The sequence below is a fragment of the Phalaenopsis equestris genome, unplaced genomic scaffold, assembly GCF_001263595.1.
Source record: "Phalaenopsis equestris unplaced genomic scaffold, ASM126359v1 Scaffold209375, whole genome shotgun sequence".
NCBI lineage: Eukaryota > Viridiplantae > Streptophyta > Magnoliopsida > Asparagales > Orchidaceae > Phalaenopsis > Phalaenopsis equestris.
Window position 1 is genome coordinate 325117 of NW_018228544.1, and position 22636 is coordinate 347752.

General features: G+C 35.9%; 2 protein-coding genes across 3 annotated transcripts in view; both read left to right on the forward strand.

The window, feature by feature from the left end:
• LOC110036630 (structure-specific endonuclease subunit SLX1) overlaps positions 1 to 12143 on the forward strand; it is a 12665-nt gene extending 522 nt beyond the window's left edge. Inside the window, exons 2-5 of one of the 2 annotated variants that reach the window (XR_002295250.1) lie at positions 2088 to 2226; positions 5956 to 6089; positions 6198 to 6849; positions 12090 to 12143. Coding sequence is in view for 1 of the 2 variants with exons in the window: in XM_020741118.1 (XP_020596777.1) it covers positions 2088 to 2226; positions 5956 to 6089; positions 6198 to 6789 (865 nt within the window). In the remaining variant the exon portion in view is untranslated. Of the gene's footprint in view, positions 1 to 2087; positions 2227 to 5955; positions 6090 to 6197; positions 6947 to 12089 lie in introns of those variants that run through there. The other variant, XM_020741118.1, reaches the window with a different exon arrangement.
• Positions 12139 to 14422, forward strand: LOC110036629 (U-box domain-containing protein 16-like). Its single transcript, XM_020741117.1, has one exon. The coding sequence runs from the start codon at positions 12188 to 12190 to the stop codon at positions 14270 to 14272; it is 2085 nt and encodes a 694-aa protein (XP_020596776.1). The 5' UTR covers positions 12139 to 12187; the 3' UTR covers positions 14273 to 14422.
• The last annotated feature ends 8214 nt before the right edge of the window (positions 14423 to 22636 follow it).

Here is a 22636-nt window from a genome sequence, read left to right on the forward strand (position 1 = left end):
CCCCCACCCCACCCCCACAAGGCATAAATCCAGTATTTGAAGTAAATGCAGCCAAATGGCTTCATAGTAACTCGTAAATCCCAGATTTATCCAATTCAGGATTTATTAGTGGCTGGAGCTGGATTTGGGAAAATTGCTGATTGCAGTAAGACCTCTTTGAGGAACCCTTCTTTGTCACCATCTGTGATAACCATTCTCTTTGGCTGGAGCAATTACTGCCAGTTCAAAGTCTCTGAACTTTATTCCATTATGGCTTTGCTTGATATATATAAAAGAAATATCATTTTTTTTTACCTCATGCCATTCTTGAAGTGATTCTGTCGTGGATGTTGTTTGGATCTTGTTCTTGTCATCACAAATACATTGTTCTTGTCATCTTAAACTCTCCTAATGAGAACCACAAATATATGATCAAACATGACAGTTCTAATTATGTATGGGCAACGCTCGGCGCATGTTAAAATCACACTTCCAATATTCATGCATAAGAAGAAATAACATTATTAATTAATATTGTTTTTACACCTATATAGGGCATTATTGGATAAATTGATTAAAGCTTATCGCAGTTAGAAAATGGAATCACAGAGATTTAAGCTCCTACTTTTATATAACACTAAAATTAATAAATAGCTCTTTCGATGGGAATATCATTGGTAAACTAACAATACTCAGACAAATTTTGATCTTCCAAATATGGTCCTTGTTCATGGTTGGATTTTTCTTTCTAATTGCAATTGAAGATTTTGAACATTAGGTGCCTTATTACTCATTTGGAGAAGAATTGAACATCCAAAATAGAAATAAAAGGATACAAGCATTAACTTATTAGTATCCCAAAAAACTCATCATAGTGACAATGAAAGGCCACAAAGATTACTTCTAATTTTACTATGGAAAGTGTCACCAACATTATTTCTTTTCGGTATAATCCAGTATGAACCGATTAGAAGATGATTTATTCCGTTGGAGAATCAATTGCATGCAAAATTGTATCTATCTTAACAAGTGTAAATCAGGTAGAAGCTTGTATATATACAAATATGAAAAAAAACATTGTGCCGCATACCGCGGCATGTTGGTTGGCATCCACGGTATAAGACCCCTCAGGTCGGGGGTTCGAATCCCCTTTGGCACAGTTGGCCTTAAGAAGGTGGTATTCGAATTGTTAGACACATTAGGGGTGACTGGAGGCTTGTATAATAGCCTCTAGTCATTCCTTTAAAAAATATATATGAAAAAAAACATGCTTGGTGGACAATTTAGGCCTACTTGAGCAAGTTATTTGAACTCTAATGGCTTTCATGAAAAAAATTATCCAATTGGATTTAAATTCTTTTAATGATATCTATATTAAGGTTAATAAAATATTTTATTGATTTTAGTAAAAAAACTCCTTTGATTATTTAAAAGGAAAAAAGTAGAGGCTTGCTGCAGCAAAGGCAAAAAAAAGGGGTTCTCGGATTTCATAGAATCCATAGTAAATGCAGTTCTGACGTACACAACAGAATGACCACTAGTAGAAGCTGGCCATATTCAACAAAAAAATCATAGATGTGGAAAGCTCTTAGACTTGAATTAATTCTGACATGAGATCGTGTTTAAAAAGAACTTTCTTCTATGAATGCCACACTTTACCTGTAGAGCAGAAAGATATGATTTGGACCTATGACAATTGCTTTAATTACCTAGACAATTAAAGAGAAGGTTCACACGCAGAGATGGGAAAGAATGGTCGTGCAAAGATTTCTTGCTACATGAAAAAATTCCCATAAATTTAGTTCATGTTGTGATATTATACATCATAAATTTCAGCTAAATTTGACAACTTAGAGTAATATCGAATTTTACAAATTTGGGTGCTATTAGGTACTAGCGAGGCATTTGGCAGGATTTACTCCAAATCTATAATTTAGAAAGGATAAAGGATTTCCAAACATCTAGTTTTTCTCTTAGAATGGCTTGAACGGATCGAATATGCAAAAATAATGCATAATATTTGGTAATATGTAATTTTGCAAGCTTCCAGGTGATAACATGGAAGTTTATCTAAATCTTATTGTAGCTAATTAAGTTGGATGCATTAGGTTTACTGTGAATCCTCAGCGGAGGATTAAACAACATAATGGGGAGAAGAGGTGTGGTGCCTGGAGGACAAAACGTGGACGGCCATGGGAGATGGTTCTATGCATTTATGGATTTCAATCTAATATTTCTGCTCTTCAGGTGATTTACTGTGTAACTCCTATTCTATTACATTATGTCGAAGCCTATGAGTTTTTTTGTTGAATTCATTTTTGCATGTATGAATGCACTGCAGGCAAAGGCTTGATAACTCACATGAAATCATATTTATTTTCTTTATTGAAGTACACCCACTCAATTTGAATATTTGAGATCAATTTTTGAAATGCTTCATATCTCATTGAGGATACATAAATTTAGATAGGGGCATATACATACATAGCCCACTATTCTTATATATTTACACGACTCACACCTAAACTTTCATATTTGCACTCATAGTTCTCAAATGTTTAATATCACACAAAAAATAGCACCATCACCATTTTTAAAAGTGAAATACACTTTTCATGCGTAGGTTTAAACCACCAAAATGCTATGTACGTAAATATTTAGGTGTGAGATATGTAAATACATAAGCATTATGTGCTACCGCCTACCTCTGTAAATTTCCCAATTAGAATTTTTTATTCTATCTAATTTCTTATTTCAAGTGCCTCGTGTCCTTTGCCCAACATTACACTATTCACTTCTAAGAAAGTCCAATGATATATTGAAGTTTTTCTGATTTTTGGTTAGTATTAAATTAGTTTAGAGCATCAATGTATATAGCTTGATTCATATGCTAGCATTATAAATGCTATCTTTGCTTGAAGTATTGACATTGGATAATATGAATAAATGATAAACTTATATAAAATTATATGATTATTGATCATAATGAATAACAGTTAAAATAAAATGTATGAGCATCTATGGGAAGTAGACAATTGTGCCATGGAAGATGGCCAATCATTTTACCATACAAACAGAAGGCCATTAAGTATCTCAAGAAATCAAACAAGAACAGCTGGTTAAAGACCAAAATTCGCCCAAAAAGTTCAGCAAAAACCTATGTGCAAGCAGGTGGAATTCATTCTCCTATGCGTTGTATTGCCAGACTTCAGTTCCATGCAATCAATTGTGGGATAGTGACTCCATGTCTGATCTGCCGCCACTATAGTACTGCTATAAATTCTAATCCTACTATGGTGAAATACCTAATCCAGTTATTCAACTTGATATTTTATGACATATTTTCTTAGTATCTTTATGAGCATGCATTAAATTCACCATAAGAACAGTATTCCGATTTGCATGAAATCAGAAGCGTTACCATACAATTTGTAAGGCATTGTAATTTTATTGGAATGATTTTGCATCAAATGAATCATTTAAATTGATTTCCCTTTTCTTTTGAATGTACCCTTTCCCGTGGTTGTCCTGATCATATTTATTAAGTAGAAGTGTGAGCACAATAAAGTGGATACCTTCATAAAATAACTTCTAGAACTTTTGATGAGATATAAATTACTAGTTATTGTGCTGTGGTAAAGCTCAATTAATGTGTCAGATAACTAGCACTATATTTCATTTGATTATGAATTAACATATTTTTTGTTCACAATGTCAATAAGGAAATGTAAATCTCCGTTTTACTAGGAGGCATCAATTAAGTGGTTAGTTCATTCTTTGGCATCAGGAAAACACCATAGTGAAGGATGAACAAATGTGTGCGTGCCTATTACTCCATCAAACCTCTCAATAAATGTATAGCTTCCATAGTAGACCTGCTCGATATAAATCCAAATTTATTATGAGAAATCTTTGTAATGCGTCTTAACCTATGTTCAATTACACTCTCCCATAATTTTGAAGTATGACACATCAATTTAATTCCTCTATAATTTGCACACTCTTGTGCATCCTCTTTATTCTTAAAAATGGGGACCAAAATACTCTTCCTCCACTCATCAGACATTTTTTTTATTTTTTAAAATAATATTAAAGAGTTTAGTAAGCCAAGGAACTCCCAAATCTCCTAAATATTTCTACACTTCAATTGGGATATCATTAGGTTCTACAGACTTTCCACCCTTGGTTTTCTTGAAAGCCTCCCAACTTCTTTTTAACTAATGCAATGTAAAAATGAAACGTTTTGTTATTATTAATGATATTAAGATGACTAAGGTTGATTGTATTTTCAAACTTCATTAAAAGTTTATCAAAATAATCACCCACCTATTTTGAATATCTTTAATACACTTTACTTGAGTTAAGTCTTTACTTAACTTTTCTCTTTGTTTGGCTAGTTTATACATATATTTTTAACACTCCTTAGTTTCTAAGCTATTATAAAGATCACTAAAAGTATAATTTTTAGCATCATAGATCCCTGCGGGCCGTTTGATAATTTTCCTAGTTTTCTAAGCTTTTACATTTAAACTAATTTTTATAACATATCTTCTTATATTTTATTATTTCTTGCACATTATTATTCCACCACCAACTATTTTATTTATAGAAACTTTTTTTTTTATTCTCCAAGTCTTTTTTTTTTTTTTTTTTATTCTCCAAGTTCCTCTTTATACAACTATAAGGGCAATATTGTAAATATAATAGAAAACGAGAAGGCACAACCGTTCAAAATATTCTACGCAAAGTAACTTGTGCTAAATATACTAACGGTAGAGAAAAATGTTTATGTAAATATAAACACACCCACCTTGCAACATCTATGGTAACCAGATCATACAGTTCAACAGACTTCAAAGATGAAAACAAAGTATAATTACAATCCCTCATAAAAGAGGCCATGAATTTTGATATTGGAGTGAGAATTTGAAAAATGGATGAAAGAGGGTGGTTGATTTGTAATTAGCAAGTTTGGGGTGGTCTGTATGCAATTGCCACTATAATTTCTTACATAGGTCTCCATTCGACAAAAAAGTTTCAAAATTCTAAATAGAAGTAGATGCTAACAGCATAAACAACAAGTGCTTCAAAATGAATTATTAAAAGCTACAGAACTGAAGTCTGAAGCAAATGCAAGATACTAAACATTGACGAAGCATCAGAAAAGTATATGGGGATGTACCAGAAGCACAGAGACATGGAATGGCAGGGCAGCCATGATAGTTGTGCTTGCTTTATTGGTTCTTGAAGTAACTACATGGGATGAGTAGCGCAAAGACATGGATGGACCAGAAGCGCAGAAACATGGGCTGAGTAGCGGTTTCCTTCTCCAGGGATGAGCAACGGAGAGGTAGGAGCGGCTTCCTTCGGCAGTGGCTTCCTTCGGATTCCTTCGCCAGGGATTAGCATCGGCTTCCTTCGGCAGAGAGCAGCGGCTTCCTTCGGCAGAGCCCTAGGGGGATCGAGTTTGAGGGCAGGGGCGTAAATGCTTCGATCGAACGCTGGATCGTGGGGTTATACCCGCGATCCGCGTCTAATAGAAATAATAGAACGCTGTAAATCGGTGTTTTGGCCAATGCAAGCAAAACGTGTGAATCAAACACAAAGGCGGCGTTTTCAAAAACGTCGCCGCAGTTTTAAGCTGCCCCAAACAGACCCATAAATGGTGAGTGTATCACCCGCAACTGCTTTGCGCGTCTAATAGAAATAATAGAACGCTGTAAATCGGTGTTTTGGCCAATGCAAGCAAAACGTGTGAATCAAACACAAAGGCGGCGTTTTCAAAAACGTCGCCGCAGTTTTAAGCTGCCCCAAACAGACCCATAAATGCTGATTTTATCACCCGCAACTGTTTTTTATCTGAAGTGAAGGTTTTTGTCATCAGAATAGTTTGAACGAACTGTGATTCTCTGATCCCCGGTTTCTTTTCTGGATAAGCATGCTGCTAATCTTCAACTTAAAATTCTTGATTTGCAGTTTGAATGGGCATGGCAGCACCCAACAGAATCCCTAGCCGTTAGAAAGGCAGCTTCAAGTTTTAAATCTCTGGCAGGCTTGGCTAATAAAATTAAACTTGCCTATACGATGCTCACCCTCCCCTCCTGGGAAAAGTATGCTCTGCAATTCTCTCTCTTCTTTCTATAACAAATTACCGCTCTTTCCTTTTTTTCAATTAACATTTAAGTATAAGAATTTGTTCTTTCTTTCTTTTTTATCAGCTTAAGCCTCACAGTAAACTTTCTGTCAACAAAATACACAAAACATATAGCTGGTTGTCCAAAGTTGCCAAATCAAATGAGATTCAACATTTGTTCCATGGATGATCTTCCTTGCTATGTTGAAGGACATAATTTACAGTGCAGCAATGATGATTATGATGAAGATGATGGAGAAAATTTATCAACCTATGATTGCGAACAACAACCTTTGCAAATAGAGGAACTCCAAAACCTTCCCGAGCCTTCAAAGTCTGCTGAAGAATACTATGGAAACTTATCCTTTAGTTCCAGGATACTGCTACAGGAGTTAAGTGAGTTTAGTGATCTTTCTCAGTCCCCTAAAAGAGTTACTGAAAGCAGAAGAAGGGCTTCAAGCAGCTTAAGCCCCAATTCCTGTGGTGAAAATGGTGAAATGGAACAAGTGAGGCTGAAATCCACTCCAAGAAGTTCTGATAATTTTCTTTCTCCCGAAGTCAACATGATAGACTTATGCACACCATCCAGTGGCATTATTCGATCGAAGACGAAGCGAGCTTTGTTTGACTCGATGATAATTGATCTAACGGATTCGCCGATGGTTATCCAGCTTTAAAGCTCAATAACTGAACATGTTCCAGCACATTACTGCTTGTATTGTGTTGCATACATCCAGGTATTCTTTACTGTTGAATTTAATTGCTACATTGTTTATGGATAAATCCGTCTTATGTACTTGAGAAGTTAAAGAAATTAACATTCAAAAATAAGGGGGGTGCATGTTATTTTATCATAAAATATATTCAATTGAGCTTTGTCTTATGCAATTTTTTTAGTTGAAATTTCTTAGAATGAAATTTAGAACCATCCAAATTCAAATTTTAGCAGACTTTCAAGTCAAACAAAGAGCCTGAATTAGATAAATAAGATAGCATTAAAAGTGATTAGATCCAAGTTTGAATGAGACGAAATCAGGAAAGTATAGTTAAGGGATTTAATTGAAGACTTATTAGGGTTTGATTGTAAATTTTTTATTACAACTTTGATTCAATATTATTTAGGAATTCTAAGTCATTATTGACTAGGATTTCAAATTCTCTTGAAAGAAATGTCTACCTATTCCGAAAAACAATCTTAGTAGTAGTTTAAAGTCAATCTGCAATTGACAAGACAACTACTAAGACTGCAAGTTTAAGAAAATTTGAATGGAGGAGAAGAGCAGCAAAAAGGCATATTTTAGAAATTTGGGTGTTCTTTTAAAATATAGTAAAATGTAGTTATTGATAAAGAGAAAAATATAATTATTGTGTTAAGATAAATATGCAATAAAAAATAGCATCATACCTTGGATAAATATGCATTTTAGGACTCATTATTATGGCTAAGCATATGATAAAGTGATGTGAGGCATCATTGGCATCATCATCATTATCATCCTAAAGTCTAAGTTTATGTGCTAAAAATGTATATGGTTATATTTTGAACCCTTGCATTATTAGAGTTTTATATCATGATGTTGTATTTTTGGGTCTATATGTATTTGTTGTTGGGCTTTTGTGTTATCATGTTATACATTGAGCATATATATCAAGTCATTTCTCATTTCTCATTTCATTCCCATGGCGAGATTTCATGCTATTAGGATCGATGGAATGTGTGAAGGTAAGTATGATAGCGATGATAAATGTTATAATGATGACATTATGAAGATAATGTGGGTTGGTAAAAGTTTGGCCATGGATTTAAATTTGAAAGTATATTTATATGAGTCAACTGACAAAGTCAAGGAACATGACTACTTTAAAAGGTGACTCGTGGAAGATGACCAGAGGGCAATGGTGATTGCTTAGGGCAACATTGAAGGCATTTTTTACCTGGTCAATGAGATGAAAAATTTCATTGATGTGACTGGAATCAAGATGGATGCAGGTCTATGACACTACAAGTTTGGCCATATAAGTGAGAAAGATATGAAGTCTCTATATTCAAAGCAACAACTTCAAGATTTAAATTTTTCAGATTATGATTTTTATGAAGATTATGTATATGATAAGTAGAAGAAAGTTTCTTCTAATGTGGGCCAATGGTGCAACCAAAAAAGTTGGAGTTATTGGGGTCCTGCTCTAGTTCAACCCATTTGAGATTCCCACTGTCTTATCCTATTTATTGATGATCACACCAAAATATATATGTGATTACTTCTTAAAGTAAAAAATCTAGTGTATTTAAAGTCTTTAGAAACTGGAAACCCATAGTAGAAAGTTAGACAGACTTATAGCTGTAGTGTCTTAGATCAGATAATGGAAGTATCATGATCAGAGGTTCATGAATTAATATGCTTTAGAGGGGATCAAGCATGAGTTCACTGTTCAAAAAACTCCACAGTGGAATGGAAAATTTATTTACTGCAAATCTAGCCCATAGTATTCTCTTCCTTGTGTTCCGCTTCCTTGTGTTCCGCTTCTATGCGTTCACCTTCCTTGCGTTCCCCTTCTCTTTTATGCACAAGAGAGAAAGACAATAAAATAATTAAATGTGACGTATCTCGTAGTGTACTATGCCCTTCTCCGATGTCTTGATGAAAAGTCGGCGATGTGAGTTTTAGATGTTGCATATACGATGCCAATCCCTCGTGCCTTGGCAAAAAAATCGAGTCCGAAGTGTCGGATGCCGTTTTTAACAATAAATTGATAGATATCCTTACTAGTCATGATGACCTTTTTTTATAGCTGCTCTCGAATAGGTGTGTTGGACCTTCCTTTTGAGGGGAGTGAATATAATTAGATTGGTCGGTGGGCTCAAACAACAACTTCAACAGGCGAGCTCGATATAGTCACTTCGACATGTGAGCTCGATTATGAGCTCGTTTCAGCCACTGTTACAAGTGAGGCCCAATTCAACCACTTTAATAGGTGGGCTTGGTTAAATCACTTCGACGGGAGGGCTCGATCCAACCACTTCGGTAGGTGGGTCCGATCCATCTACTTTGGCAGGTGGGCTCAACTCAGTCATTTCAACATGTGGACTCTATTCAATAAGAAAAATAAATAAAGTTTATATATAGATATTTAATTTGATTTTGCCGACTAAAGCATGAACCAATTCAATGGCGGGTCCAACTCGTCCGCTAGTAGATCAACTTGTGTGGCTTCAAATTATTCAGAAAAAAGGAGAGGTCCAATCCAACGTGAAGCCTTGCTGGTTCTCATTAACTTCCTACTTTCATAACTATTTTCTTCCGTTCTACGAAAGCTTATAATTGCTCTTCTAGCCCTTGGAATTCACTTCAATTAAAGTTGAAAGAACAAATAATTCAAAAACAATACAATTCCTATTAAAAAGTTAATAGTGATACAATTAGGAGTGAATGCTAAATTTTTATTTAACATTTTATTATCATATAATACATTAAAATTTTAGTTCATAAATTTAAATACTTAATAATAATTTAATATTAAATATATTTTTAATTTAATAAAAAAAATTTTAGAATAATTTTAAAGTTTTTTAAGAGAGTTGAAAACTTAAAATTTAATAATCCTCATTCATCAACCTTTAATTTTTAATTTTATCACCCTCTCCTAAATTTCTTTTTCACCATTCAATATATATATATATATATATACATTGTCACTCTAATAAATTTTATCATCCGTCATGATTCTCGAGATTGACACAAATCTCACGATAATTTTTGAGTAAAAAACATTTAAACTTTGATTAAATGTCATTTAGAATTTCAATTTTAGTTAACATATGGTCAAACTAACGGTTCGACGAGGCAAATGAAATAATAACCAAATTTATCCAATCCGAGTCAAATTAAACCCCAATCAAGCCATTAAACAATATTTAGAAAATTTTTAGACATAATTGAAGGGTCAAATAAATTTCAAATCTAGCAAATTTATAGTCAAATCGAGCATCTCAACAAGATGAATACAACATACCCATGATCACTCCATTCTGACATCAATAATGGACTCAAATTTCCATCAAACGTTGCTCGATCAACGGGATCTCTCTGAGACTTCCGATAAATAGAGGTACGAATTCGTTCCTTATTTGCAAGTTGGTGTCTCATCTTCTTTTGGAGAAGGGGAAGTTGAAGCTTAGGATCCTACATTGACGATCCTGTGTACACCTCTAATTCTTGTAGTCGCCGCCCTCCAATTAACTTTGATAGCCGTCGCCGCCTTTGGTCAGCTTTGTCCGCCGCAACCCTTAAGCCAGCTCTTGTTGTTGCCACCCTCAATCATTCTCTGGTGACCACCTCCTCCAACAGTCCTGGCTGCTGATGCCGCCTTACGGCCAACTCCGATCGATTTATAACTTTAGAAACAGTCCAATATCATTATATAGTTGATTTTGAGACAATAAGTTTTTAACATTTTATCAACTAATGACAGTAACTGGTTGTTTTAAATTATTATATTTCTCGAACTTCAAAAGTTGAACAAATCATAATGAGGCCTATAATATACTAACCTATGGCAATTAATCACTTGGGGTATATCGAATATGGAGGCAGAAGCCGGCCATTTGCCAAGGATTTAAGACATTTTCAAATAGTATTTTAAAAGCTAATTTGTTATGCTCTAATGTCTAACATATTAATTAAAAATAGAATGAAGATTCTCAAAATATTCCATTTGAGTTCTCTCCTTGCTGCCAAAAAATAAAAAGAGGCTAGTCTGTCAAATTTCCAATGCAGCAAATTCTGGTGTAGTCTGTGCTATAAATTACTTAATGCGTGATAGGAAATTTAGCGGTGGTAGAGTATAAGATTATCGTCTTAGCGAGATATGAAAATTCAACAGAAACTTAGAAAAAAGAAAAATTAATAATGATACTAAAAATTTTTTTAGTGGAAAACCTAAAAAGGGAAAAATCACTAAGACTTACCCAGATAAAGAGTTTCACTATAAAAAAATAATTATAGTTGCAACCACTTTTCTCACAGATTGGAAAGAGTTACTTAGTTTTCTAAGTTACAACGCCGATTGAAATCAACCAATAGTAATTGGTAGTGTTGATCAGTGGTGTTCGACGATAGTTGGCGGCGATTGATGGCGGTCGATGGTTGTCGACAACTGTCAGCGGTTGTCGACGGCTGTCAGCGGTTGTCGACGGTAGTTGGTGGTGGTCGTCTGCGGCGGTTGGTGGTGGTTAACGACGGCATGAGTGGTGTTGAACTTCAGTTTCTTCTCAATACTTCAATTTCTTTCTCAAGCATCAAGCTCCCATCTTCTCTTGTGAGAGAGGTGGAACTCTATTTATAGAGTGTTGTGTGTAATATAAATCACTTTGATCGAACGTCCTAAAGAGATTATCTCGATCAAACAAAATTAGATAGACATTTGAGTATTTTAATGACATCAAAATTTAGTGGTATTTGACTCGTTTGATTCGTCTTGTCGAAACACTTGATTTAACTATAAGCTTAACCAGTATAACATTTGTTTGACCTTCAAAATATGTTCAAAAAGCTTCTAAGGGTAGTTTAATGGCTTGAGTTGAACTTGATATGACTTAAATTTGACCAATTTTGATGTCATTATCTGTCTCGTTGAGCCGATCAGTTTGACTGTAAGTTTGCTGAAATTGGAGCTCTCGATGATTTTTAATCCAGTTTGAATATTTCTTGATCAATATGTTGCATCGAGATTTATATTATGCCTCGAAATTTATGTTGTTTGATGGAAATTTATGGTGAGAGCATCAATGCTTTATTTTTTTATTAAATCTTGCTTTTAAAAACTATTTTTCATATGCACTTATTTTAGCCGACAAAAATAAAAAGTATTTACTCTATGTTTGCCTCAAATTTATTACTTTCCAACGATTAAATATTTGTATAAGAATTAAGAACTAGTAAAACGCATTATCCGGCACTAACCGTGTCGTCTCGATCAGAACCAGCTCAACCCGCGGCATCGCATTGTTCGCCGCCTATAAAAACCCCCAGAAGCTCTTGAAAAGGAAGACTCGGTAGCCTACAACAAAGCTTTCTCATGGCGGAAATCACCGCCGCTTCTTCCTCCTCCTCCGTTGTACCCTGTTCCTTTTTTAGTCCGGCGCTCACCTCGGAGACTCCATCCGACATGGACCTCATCCGATCTCTCCTCCGGTTGTCCCACGAAATATCCCTCTTCGACGCCCCTTGCCCGATCCTGATGCGTCACCACTCTTCCATCGCCCGTAAATCCAGGCTGCTCGCTATCCTCTTTGATGAACTTCTCCTCCAACAAGACCCTTACACAGACGTCATCAAGCTTCCCCGGTCGGCCTCCCTCTGTTTCCACGAGATCTTCGTCGTTCTCCAGCGATTCAAATCCCTACTCACCGAATGCTCCTCTCGCAGTAGAATGCGCTTTATTCTGCTCTGTGATTCCCTAGCCAACGACTTCTACGAGCTCACCCTCGACCTCTCTACTCTTCTCAGCATGCTCCCCATCTCCGATCTCCGCCTCTCTGATGACGTCCGCGATCATGTCGATCTCCTCCGCTGCCAATGCTCCAGGTCAACCCCCACCGTTGATCCCGACGTCTCTGCCCTCCGCCGGGAGATTCTCGCCATCATCCACGAGATCGAGCTCGAGATCGTCCCAGATCGCTCTCGTCTCGCTGCCATCCTCCACAATCTCGGCCTCAACGATTCCTCGAGCTGCCGCCGGGAGATTGAGTGCCTCGAGCGAGAAATTGGCGAAAGGGTCTCGGACAAATGGACGCCTGCGATGATTTCTTTTGTGGGAGTCGTGCAATATGCCAAGTGCGTGCTCTATGGCGCCTCCACTCCGAGATCGGATTCCCGCACCGGAAAGCTTTACTTCGCCGGCTTTGATTCCGGTAGTTCTCCCGCTGGTGGCGCGCCGCCGGATTTTCGATGCCCAATATCTCTCGATCTGATGCATGATCCTGTTGTCGTGTCTAGCGGACAGACGTTCGATCGGGAATCAATCGCCCGCTGGATCAGCGCCGGCCACATCACCTGCCCCAGCACTGGCCAGACTTTGCGGCACACAAATCTCATCCCAAACCGAGCTCTCAAGAACCTCATCTCCCTCTGGTGCCGGGAACAGAACGTTCCCTATGCTCTTTACGGGCCCGGCGAACCTGCCGTCTCCGGTGGCTCGGAGAACAAAGCCGCATTGGAAGCTGCTCGGATGACCGCAGCATTCTTAGTCCAGAAGCTATCTTCATCGCCATCAACAGAAACGACAATCCGCATCGTACACGAGCTCCGTCAGCTTGCCAAAACCCAGTCCGAGAACCGAGCCTTCATCGCAGAAGCCGGCGCTGTTCCTCTTCTCCTCCGCTTCCTCTGTTCCAACGATCCCTCCTTACAGCTCAACGCGGTCACCACCCTTCTCAACCTCTCCATTCTTGAATCCAACAAGAGACGAATAATGCGAGCCGACGGAAGCCTCGATGCCGTGATCCATGTTATGTCTAATGATGGAACCTGGCAGGCAAAGGAGAACGCTGCAACTCTGCTTCTTAGCCTAACCTCAATCCATTCTTATCGGCGACGGATTGGGGAGAACCATTCAGCGGTAGCGGAACTGGTAAAGCTAGTGCGCAATGGGCCCGTGAGCACGAAAATCGATGCAATGGTGGCAATACTCAGCCTTGCCCGCGACAGGAAGAACGCCCCGTTGTTGGTGGAGGAAGGGGTCCTGGAGGCGGTACTTGATGCGTTTGCGTTTGAGGAAGCTGCTGAATCAGCGACCGCAGTGATCACAGCCCTGTTAAAGCGTGGCGGAGCGCTGGCAGTTGAGAAGTTGGAGTCAAAGGACACGGCGGCAAAGCTGGTGGGAGTTCTCCGGCGGGGAACAGATGGGGCTCGGGACAATGCGGCGGCGGCGTTGGTGGTTCTGTGCCGTCATTCGGGTGGCGGAGTGGTTGCGGAGGTGGTAAGGAGGCCGGGGATTGAGATGGTTATAAGGGAAATGATGGGATGCGGAACGGAAAGGGGCCGGCGAAAGGCTGCGGCGCTGGGTAGGATTTGTCGGAGATGGGTTGCAGGATCTCAACAGGGGCCATTGCAACGGGATATTGAGTTGGCAGATGGTGGTGCCGGCTTGGAGGACATTTAGAGAATAGTTTTTTGGCAATTGTATATATTTAATTTAAATTCTTTTTTCAATTCTTAATATAATTTACAGGAAATTTGCATAAATATCACATAAAAATTATTTACATATATCTAAGATGTAAAAGCTGACATTTTCATTTAGGCTAAATTTTCTAAAAAAGCATTTTTTATCTCTATGATAATTATTCCCTATTCCTGTGCAAAACATTTAAATACATAGCACCCAATTCAGATGTATTTACATGCATAGTCGGAATGTATTAGTTGTAAAAATTGGAGCTTAGGCGTTAGATATGTAAAAACATAGGAATTAAGCGGTATATATGTAAATCGTCATGGTTTACATGTAAACAATTGCCTTTTAGGTTTTGATATGTGAAAACATAAGAGTTAAGTGTCATGTATGTGAATCTTAGTGGCATATATGTAAAAAATGTAAGTTTGGATATGTAAAAGATAGGAATTAAGCTGTATGTATGTTAGTCTTAACAGCGTATATGTAAAAGTAGGTGTTGGATATGTAGGTGGTATGTATGTAAATCTCCCATTTATGTTTTACTTCACGCACATTTGCGTGCCAACGCAGGGAACATGAAGTTCGTACACGGGTGGTATTTTGTCTCGATAAATCTCAGAGTAGTCACCTAATAATTTCTCAAACAAATATGCAGTTAAACAACAAATATATGTGAATTTTCCATAATAATAATAATAATAATAATAATAATAGCATTTTTTTCTAATTTTCCCATTCTCTTGTAAGTTCATCCTTTTCAATTTCTTCAAGTCAAACCTAACCAAATTGATATGATAAAAGAAATTGAATTGAAAATAGCTTTCACCAACATATTTAAATGAGAGTAATTCGATTGAATTTAAGTGTTGGATAGGTAAATAGACAAGAAATATGCAGTATGTAGTTATAACAGTAGCAGTTGTCATAAAGGTCGTAGTTGGTTACTACAAAGATTTTAGCTTGACATAAAGACTGTAGTCGGTGACACAATATTGGAAGTTGGTCATAAATGTCATAGTTAGAAGTTTTATCACAAGTAGTTGGCCACGAAGATCATAATTTGGCTACAGAAGTTGTAATTAGGGTCAATGGAGGCTAGTTGTGAATGTTGGCGGTGGTCTGCGGCTATGGAGGTCAGTGGTTTTCGTCGTGTCTTCAATACATGTTTTAGACATAACAATCATATTTAGAAATACAACATTTGTAAGTGGGGGCACCGGTAACCGGTGATCAGTGGGGACAAGCAATGATGACCAACCGTGATCAGTGGTGGCCGACGGACGATGGTTGACGGTGGTCCACTACTACAAAGGTCAATGGTTGATTATTGTGTTTTCATTACATATGTTAGGCACAACAACCATAATTAGAATAATACAGTGGCAAGTAAGTGTTGTCGATCGGCGATAGTTAGTGACAAAAAGAATTGACAATTGGCGGTGATCGACGATAATCGATAGGTGTTGTTCAATGTTGTTCGAGCGCTACGAAGACTGGTGGTTATCGTCTGGTCTTTACTCTAGAACAAGTTATGAAACTCTTACTATTCTCCTCCTTTTTATCATCCCCTTTCAAGTGAAGAGATGCGGTCTATTTAGACTTTTGGGTAGGGTGTACTTTGGTCTTTTGATGCGTAACTTTGAAACTGTCTGATCTGAATATCCATATTAAACCTCACCCCCATGCCCCCGCAACAAGTGAGATTTCAAAGCTAAGCACCTTTTTTATTGATTTCGAAGTACACCTCATCTACATTGGTGCCTCCATACAAGCTTAAACCCAAATATTTTATAATTTATCCAGTGGTTGTGATTCAATTGCTATGTAGTAGGTAGCTTTGCATGCAAAGTCAAAAGCCATCCACCTCATATAGGATTTGGATTTGGATGGGCTAGTAGAATTCCCACTACAATACCTTCTTGGTTACAATCACTCTTGTTGATAAGTTAAAAAGAGCCTAACAATTTTGTATTTTAAAGAACAATTACTAGCTATGATGTGGGTATAATGAGTTGATACAAACAATGACTTCTGATAGAGTTCCAACAAGAGCAACCACACAACAAGACATAGCCCTAGATTACACCATGTTCATGTTGCCCTAATGGTTAGTCCATCCCAAATCTGGGCATAATGCCACAATACAGGTTGCAGGATTCGTCAAAAAGTCTCCACTTGCTATCGATTCAATTGTCTAACTTCCTAGATAAAGAAGTTAAAATAATGCATACATTTGATCATGTTATGCTTTAAAAATAGGTTAAGTATGTAGGAGACTATCCCTTATAAATAATAGTAGGATAATTACCTGTTATGTTCTATTCCCATTGTGTTCTTGTCTTCCTTTTTAATAGATTTCGGGCATGCCCTGTGGTGCGTTACAATAAAATTTCATCCGACTTCAGAGCTTTGATGGCCATCATGGACCACTTAATGGGTATACACTCATCAATTTCACATCTCATTTTGGCCAACTGTAGTCCAATAATCACAAAGTAATTAGCAACATGTTAGTTGTCATGACATGCCATTATTCTTAATGACATCCCCATAAGAAGAACCAACTCATTGAACATCTTCTCTATCAATTAACAACCAAGTCAACTCTCCATGCTTTTCCATAAGGAGGTTACAACAGCCTATATTTTGGACAATGCCAGCCAAAGTGAGTGGGAGGTACATAATTAACAGCTTAATTTTTAATTAATTAGTCTAATTATTTATTGTTGCTTTTCACGCGATTTTGACCGAAGCTGGCATGCCGTCCTGCCAGTTGCCTGAGATGGTAAAGCTTTATTATTATTTTGGGACATTTACACCAATTTTTATAGATTTACAGATCTACCACCTACATTCTTTTTGTTTCATTTTTACCACTCCAATAATTCATGTCACATAAAAAATATCACCATAATACATTTTTTTTTTTTCGTGCGAAAGTATAGAGGTATGTATGTATAAATCCGAGACGTGCGAAAGTATAGAGGTATGTATGTATGTATAAATCCGAGATGTACCGAAATTTCTAGCTACGAACCGAGGTCTAGGTCTAAATTTCAGCGCATCTCTGATTTATACACCACCAATTCTCATGAACAAAAAAAAAAAAACTATTGGATGCCACATCAAGTTACGAACGATACAACTAAGATGATGATGTTAAAATAGAGAATTTCAATAATATTAGTTGCGACATTGACCAGTTCGATCGTCGTTTCAATATACATCTGGCTCAAGCGTCATTTCACTCAAGTTTAGAAGATGATTTAACTTCGTAAACATTATGTTATGAGCATATTTTAATGTGCAAAATATATTATGAATTTTGTTTATTATTATTTAAATTTTTTTTCATAGATATTTTCTACTAGTAGGATTTATTAACTAGTACACCTCCCTCTTAGTTATAATATTATAATTAATATTATAATGATATATATAGGATAATTTAATATATTGATAATTATAAGGCCGTGATAATTTAGACCAAGAATAAATTGATTAATTTAATATTATTTAAACGTTAGTTAATGTAACTAATATCTAATTAAAACTTAAAAAACTAATTAACATAATATATAATATATATATTTATAAATTAATTATAATAACATGTAATATATATTAATATATAAATTAATTGTAATAATTTATTAATATATATTAAAAAACTATTTTTAATACTATTTTATATGAAATGCCTCCAAGGGAATTATAGTGAGCTCATTTTCATAATTGGGTGTTTATAGATCATATTCGTTTGTGCTTCTTCATAGATTTGTTTTATTATTCTTTCCCCTAAAAAAATTAGGTCAAATTATTAAAATGAGCACCTATTTTGATAGTTTAGGGAATAAATAAATAAATAAGAGAAGGGGCATAAATGCCTCTAAGGTGGCATTTTTATAAAAGTGCTTTTTAAAGTTCCTTTAATATATATTAAAAAATTATTTTTTTAATAATATAGTTTATCATAAATGATTTAAATATTAGTATATATTAAGATTATTATGAATAAATTAGCTAATTAATTTTTACATTAATGAAAATATTAAATTTATTTAGTTATTTACTACATTAATTAATGTTTGATTAATATTAAATTAATCTTAAAATATAATTGAACAAAATAAATTAAGTAACGATATATGAAATTCATAAAATTTATTTTATATGAAAATATTCTCGTAAGATTATGTTTACAAAAAAATATTATCTTCTAGTCAGGATGGAATGACACTTGAGCCCAATGTATATCGAGATGGTGGTTGCAATGCTCGATGTCGCACCTGATGTTTTTGAAATTCTTCTTCAACGTCATCGTCTTCTGTCGCATTATTCGTAGCTTATTGCGACATTTAGTAATTTTGTAACGGGAACTTGTACCTATAATCAATAGAGCAAAATTTGTGTCATTTGGCCTCTAATTTCTTGGATTTCCTGTTGCAAAAATTATGTGGTACAATCAAATGCTTGAGCTGTCTCCCGGATGAGTTTTTTCTCTGTGGCATGCTCATTTTCTTATTGATGGCATGATCCACAGTCGTCGCACTTTTTAGAATGTTGAATCTAAAATTATTTTGTGAATCACACTGAAATTATAGAGCGTCGATGAATAAAGAAATAGAGAGTAACAAAGAAAGAAAAATGGAGAGAGTGCACAATAAGACGAGTTTTGATAAGGCCAACTCAATAATTATTTATTATAGAAATGAACCTCAATTTATAAATTTGGCAGAACATAGTATAAAATTACACGTTTATAAATACATTAATAGAGAAGTTATAAGGTACTGCTATATTTTCATATTAATAGCCGACTCCCACATGCATTTCGTATTCATAATCACTTTAAGAGAGGCATTTGTGTTGTGAAAAACGACGACAATAAAGTGAAAAATGGAACAAGAAAAAATTTCACGCAAAAAAAACATCATAGCGACACACAGATTTACATGGTTAAGCAGTTTTGCCTATGTCTACGGAGCTCCAGAAGATTTTATTTCTTTGAGAAATTACACCGTCGAGTGTCTCGACGCTTACAAGAAAATCCATATTTTCTTCTCTCCTATCCTCTCTCTCACTTCCTCACTTTCTCTCTTAGAAGACTTGACCTGGCTTTGCTTGGTTTGGCTTGTTTATGACAAAACATAAGAGGTTATTTATGTAAACTAAGAGAGCAGTAGGTGGGTGTGGTGGGTGTGGTGGGTGTGGTGGGTGGGTGTGGTGGGTTAGCAATAGATGAGAATCTTAATTAAGAAGCTAATTAAATTCCGTGGAACGGGCCTCAACATTACCCAACAATTTGATGATTGGTAACTTTATTGCTAGGTCAGATGGAAATCTTTGGTCGACCAACAAACTTTCAGTCAACCGTATGGCCGTTGATAAGCCTTCTTAATAAAGAATTGTGAGAAGAGGCCCTCTAGTTGTTAGAATGAATTGGGCATAGGACAACAACTCTCCTTGGATAAAAGCATTTTCAAATGGTCATAAAGGCATTCTGTGGGGGGCACTGAGATCATTTTATGAGGAGTTTTGGAATCGGCTGAGGGAGATAGTCGTGAACGACTGCTCCTTGGATTGGGCTTCTCTTATTTCTTCGTTCGGCTGTGCTTCCGTTCGACCAGTTAAGAGTTCTAGTCGAAGGAAACGATACTTGATGTTTCCGTCTACTAACTATCCCGATACATTGTTCCTCGAGATCCGTGCATCTTATTTTTATGTATAAACCCAATTCATGAAATGACATGCAAGTAGGAGAATGAGATTCATTGAATTTTAAGATAGAAAAAATGATAACTAACCATATAGGGAAGAATTCAAATTGGGCTGACTCTTTAATTAGCATATATGGCCTTTCATTTTATGACAACCATGCATGAGATTGGAGAGTTTAAGTTTTATTTCTTATATATCTCACACTTAAAATTTTCAAATTTACACACCTAACACTCAAAAATCATCAATATGACAACAAAAATAGCATTATTATTTAATTTGTCTATTTAAAATATTTATTTTTCACGCATATTTTTATCAGTTTATGATATCAAAATTTCATAAATGTAAACATAAGAGTTTAGATGCTAGATATGTAAATAAACATTAATTGTGTGATATCCATGAAAATTTCTGTTGAGAAATTTGGGCGAAGAAAAAACAGAAATCGGCACAAATCCAGAAGAACACACAGAGATTTAACGATGTTCGACAAAATGCCTACGTCCTCGAGAGCAGAGCGGCGGCTTTTCCACTAATCCAAAAAAAGAGTACATGACATAAAATTCGCATAACTTAGGGTTACAAAGACCTATTTATAACCCTAGAAAGAGTATGAAAGGAAACACTGAGTACAATATGTAATTATCAAATTACCCATGTACCGCACCCCCAACCCACATTAGTAAACTTCCTCGATTTGCACAGAATCTTCTGCTCCGCTATAACATTTGTCCCTTAAATAGTATATGAGTCATACCTAACATTTTCCTTTGAATATAACGTTAAAAACTCATGAAAATGTGCATAAAATAGCAAAATTTGCTCTCAAATAAACATTAGACAATTCCAAAATATCAAACTGAGATATTGAAGAGAAACAAACAATACCTTTCTATCTCATTTTAATTTATTTGATTATCTTTATAGAAGATTTCCAAACTCATAAACGACAAATAAATAAAAAAAAAGGTAAATAGCAAAATAACAAAGACACATAGAACAATACAAAACATGGAGGGGCAACTCCATTTGGAAATACCTAAATTAAAATCAGCTTGATATATCAATAAATTAATTCTCCTCCTTAATAAATGTTCAAAATTAGAAGAAATTTTTTTTATTTTATTTCCATAAAAATAGTTCATGAGCACTACTATTTATATAATAAGAAAATTTACATATGGAGCACCCAAACTTTAATTTTTACAAACACGACATCTAAAGTGGTGAAATTCATATTTTCATGCATCGGTAAAGTGTTATGTTTGTAAAAATTTAAAATTTTAGGGTGAGATATGTAAATGCATAAGAATTGGGTGTTCTGTCTTGGATTAGGATATCTTAATACATATATTTCCATATAAAACCATTTCTCCCCTCCATTTTTTTGTCTCACCCATGGCTTCAGTTTTCCAATCCATCTCTGTCCTCATCTTCATCATCCTCCTCGCTGCTTCTCGGCCATGCGCCGTCCGGCCAATCAGGTGCTTACGGGCTTCTCCGAGTGCCGCTCCGGCGGAGTTGCCGGCATCGAAGCCGGAGGCTGCGGTGGAGATGTACCGGCCGCTCCTCCTTAACATCCTTCCAAGAGGAAGCTTTTATCAATCTGGTCCAAGCAGAGGAACAAATGAGGATGGCAATTAGACATTTATGTAATTGTTGATTGATGGTGGGAGAAGATTTTATTTTTATTTTTTAATTTACATACTGTTGTTATGAAGGGAATTGTGTATAAGTAATTACGTATATAATTAATCTTAGATTTGTTATAGAAAGAGGAAGATATAGAGTTGAGATATTTGTGCTTGAGATATGATCTCCTCAACGTGTTCATAACTTCAAATTCATGTGTATGTACATTGTTTGTGTGCTCGTATAATGGAAGGGAGATTTGAAGGAAGAATATGGTGGAAGAGGATGAGCGTACACTCTAGAAGTTCCCCTTCCATGCTTCAAACGAATCAAAAGGAAACACTACAGAAGAAGTTGGAATTAGCGTCTGATATTAGTGGCGGCTAAGCGGCAAAAAATAAAGTGTGATATTTGCTTCGGATTTTGGGTTGGATTTGCATAGGATTATTCATCGGTAAAAGTTTCTAAAAATGACGAAACTTATTTTGGAGTTGCGACGAATTAGACGTCGACTTTGCCTCTAAAAATTTACTCAAATATTTTACTTGTTTATGTTGAAATAATTCGATGAACTTCAACACAAATTCAACTTTTGTAGTTTTTATCCTTCTGCTACGCTCCAATCATAAAACATTGAGGAAGTTAATTCCATTTGCATCAGTCTTTGTCATTTAAATTTTGATTTGGTGAAATGAGACTTTCATAGGTAATGTTTAGGTGCTAGGTGTGTATGAAAATCTTTATGTTATGTATGTCTTATCCAATGTGGTGTGCATGTACAAATTGAAGTTTAGGATATATATATATATATATATATATATATAATAATTGAGTGGTATTTATGAAAATATTCAAAGATATGAATTGTGGTATGTATGTATGGTCTAGGGTTTGATTCCCCCCAGTGGAGAGTGTGGTACTCGAATATTTAGGTGCATCGAGAATACCCGGGACTCGTATAATAACCCCAGGACATTCATATATATATATATA

Excerpts from the sequence above, each read along its gene's own strand:
- LOC110036629 (XM_020741117.1), top strand. The coding sequence starts at position 12,188 with ATGGCGGAAATCACCGCCGCTTCTTCCTCCTCCTCCGTTGTACCCTGT.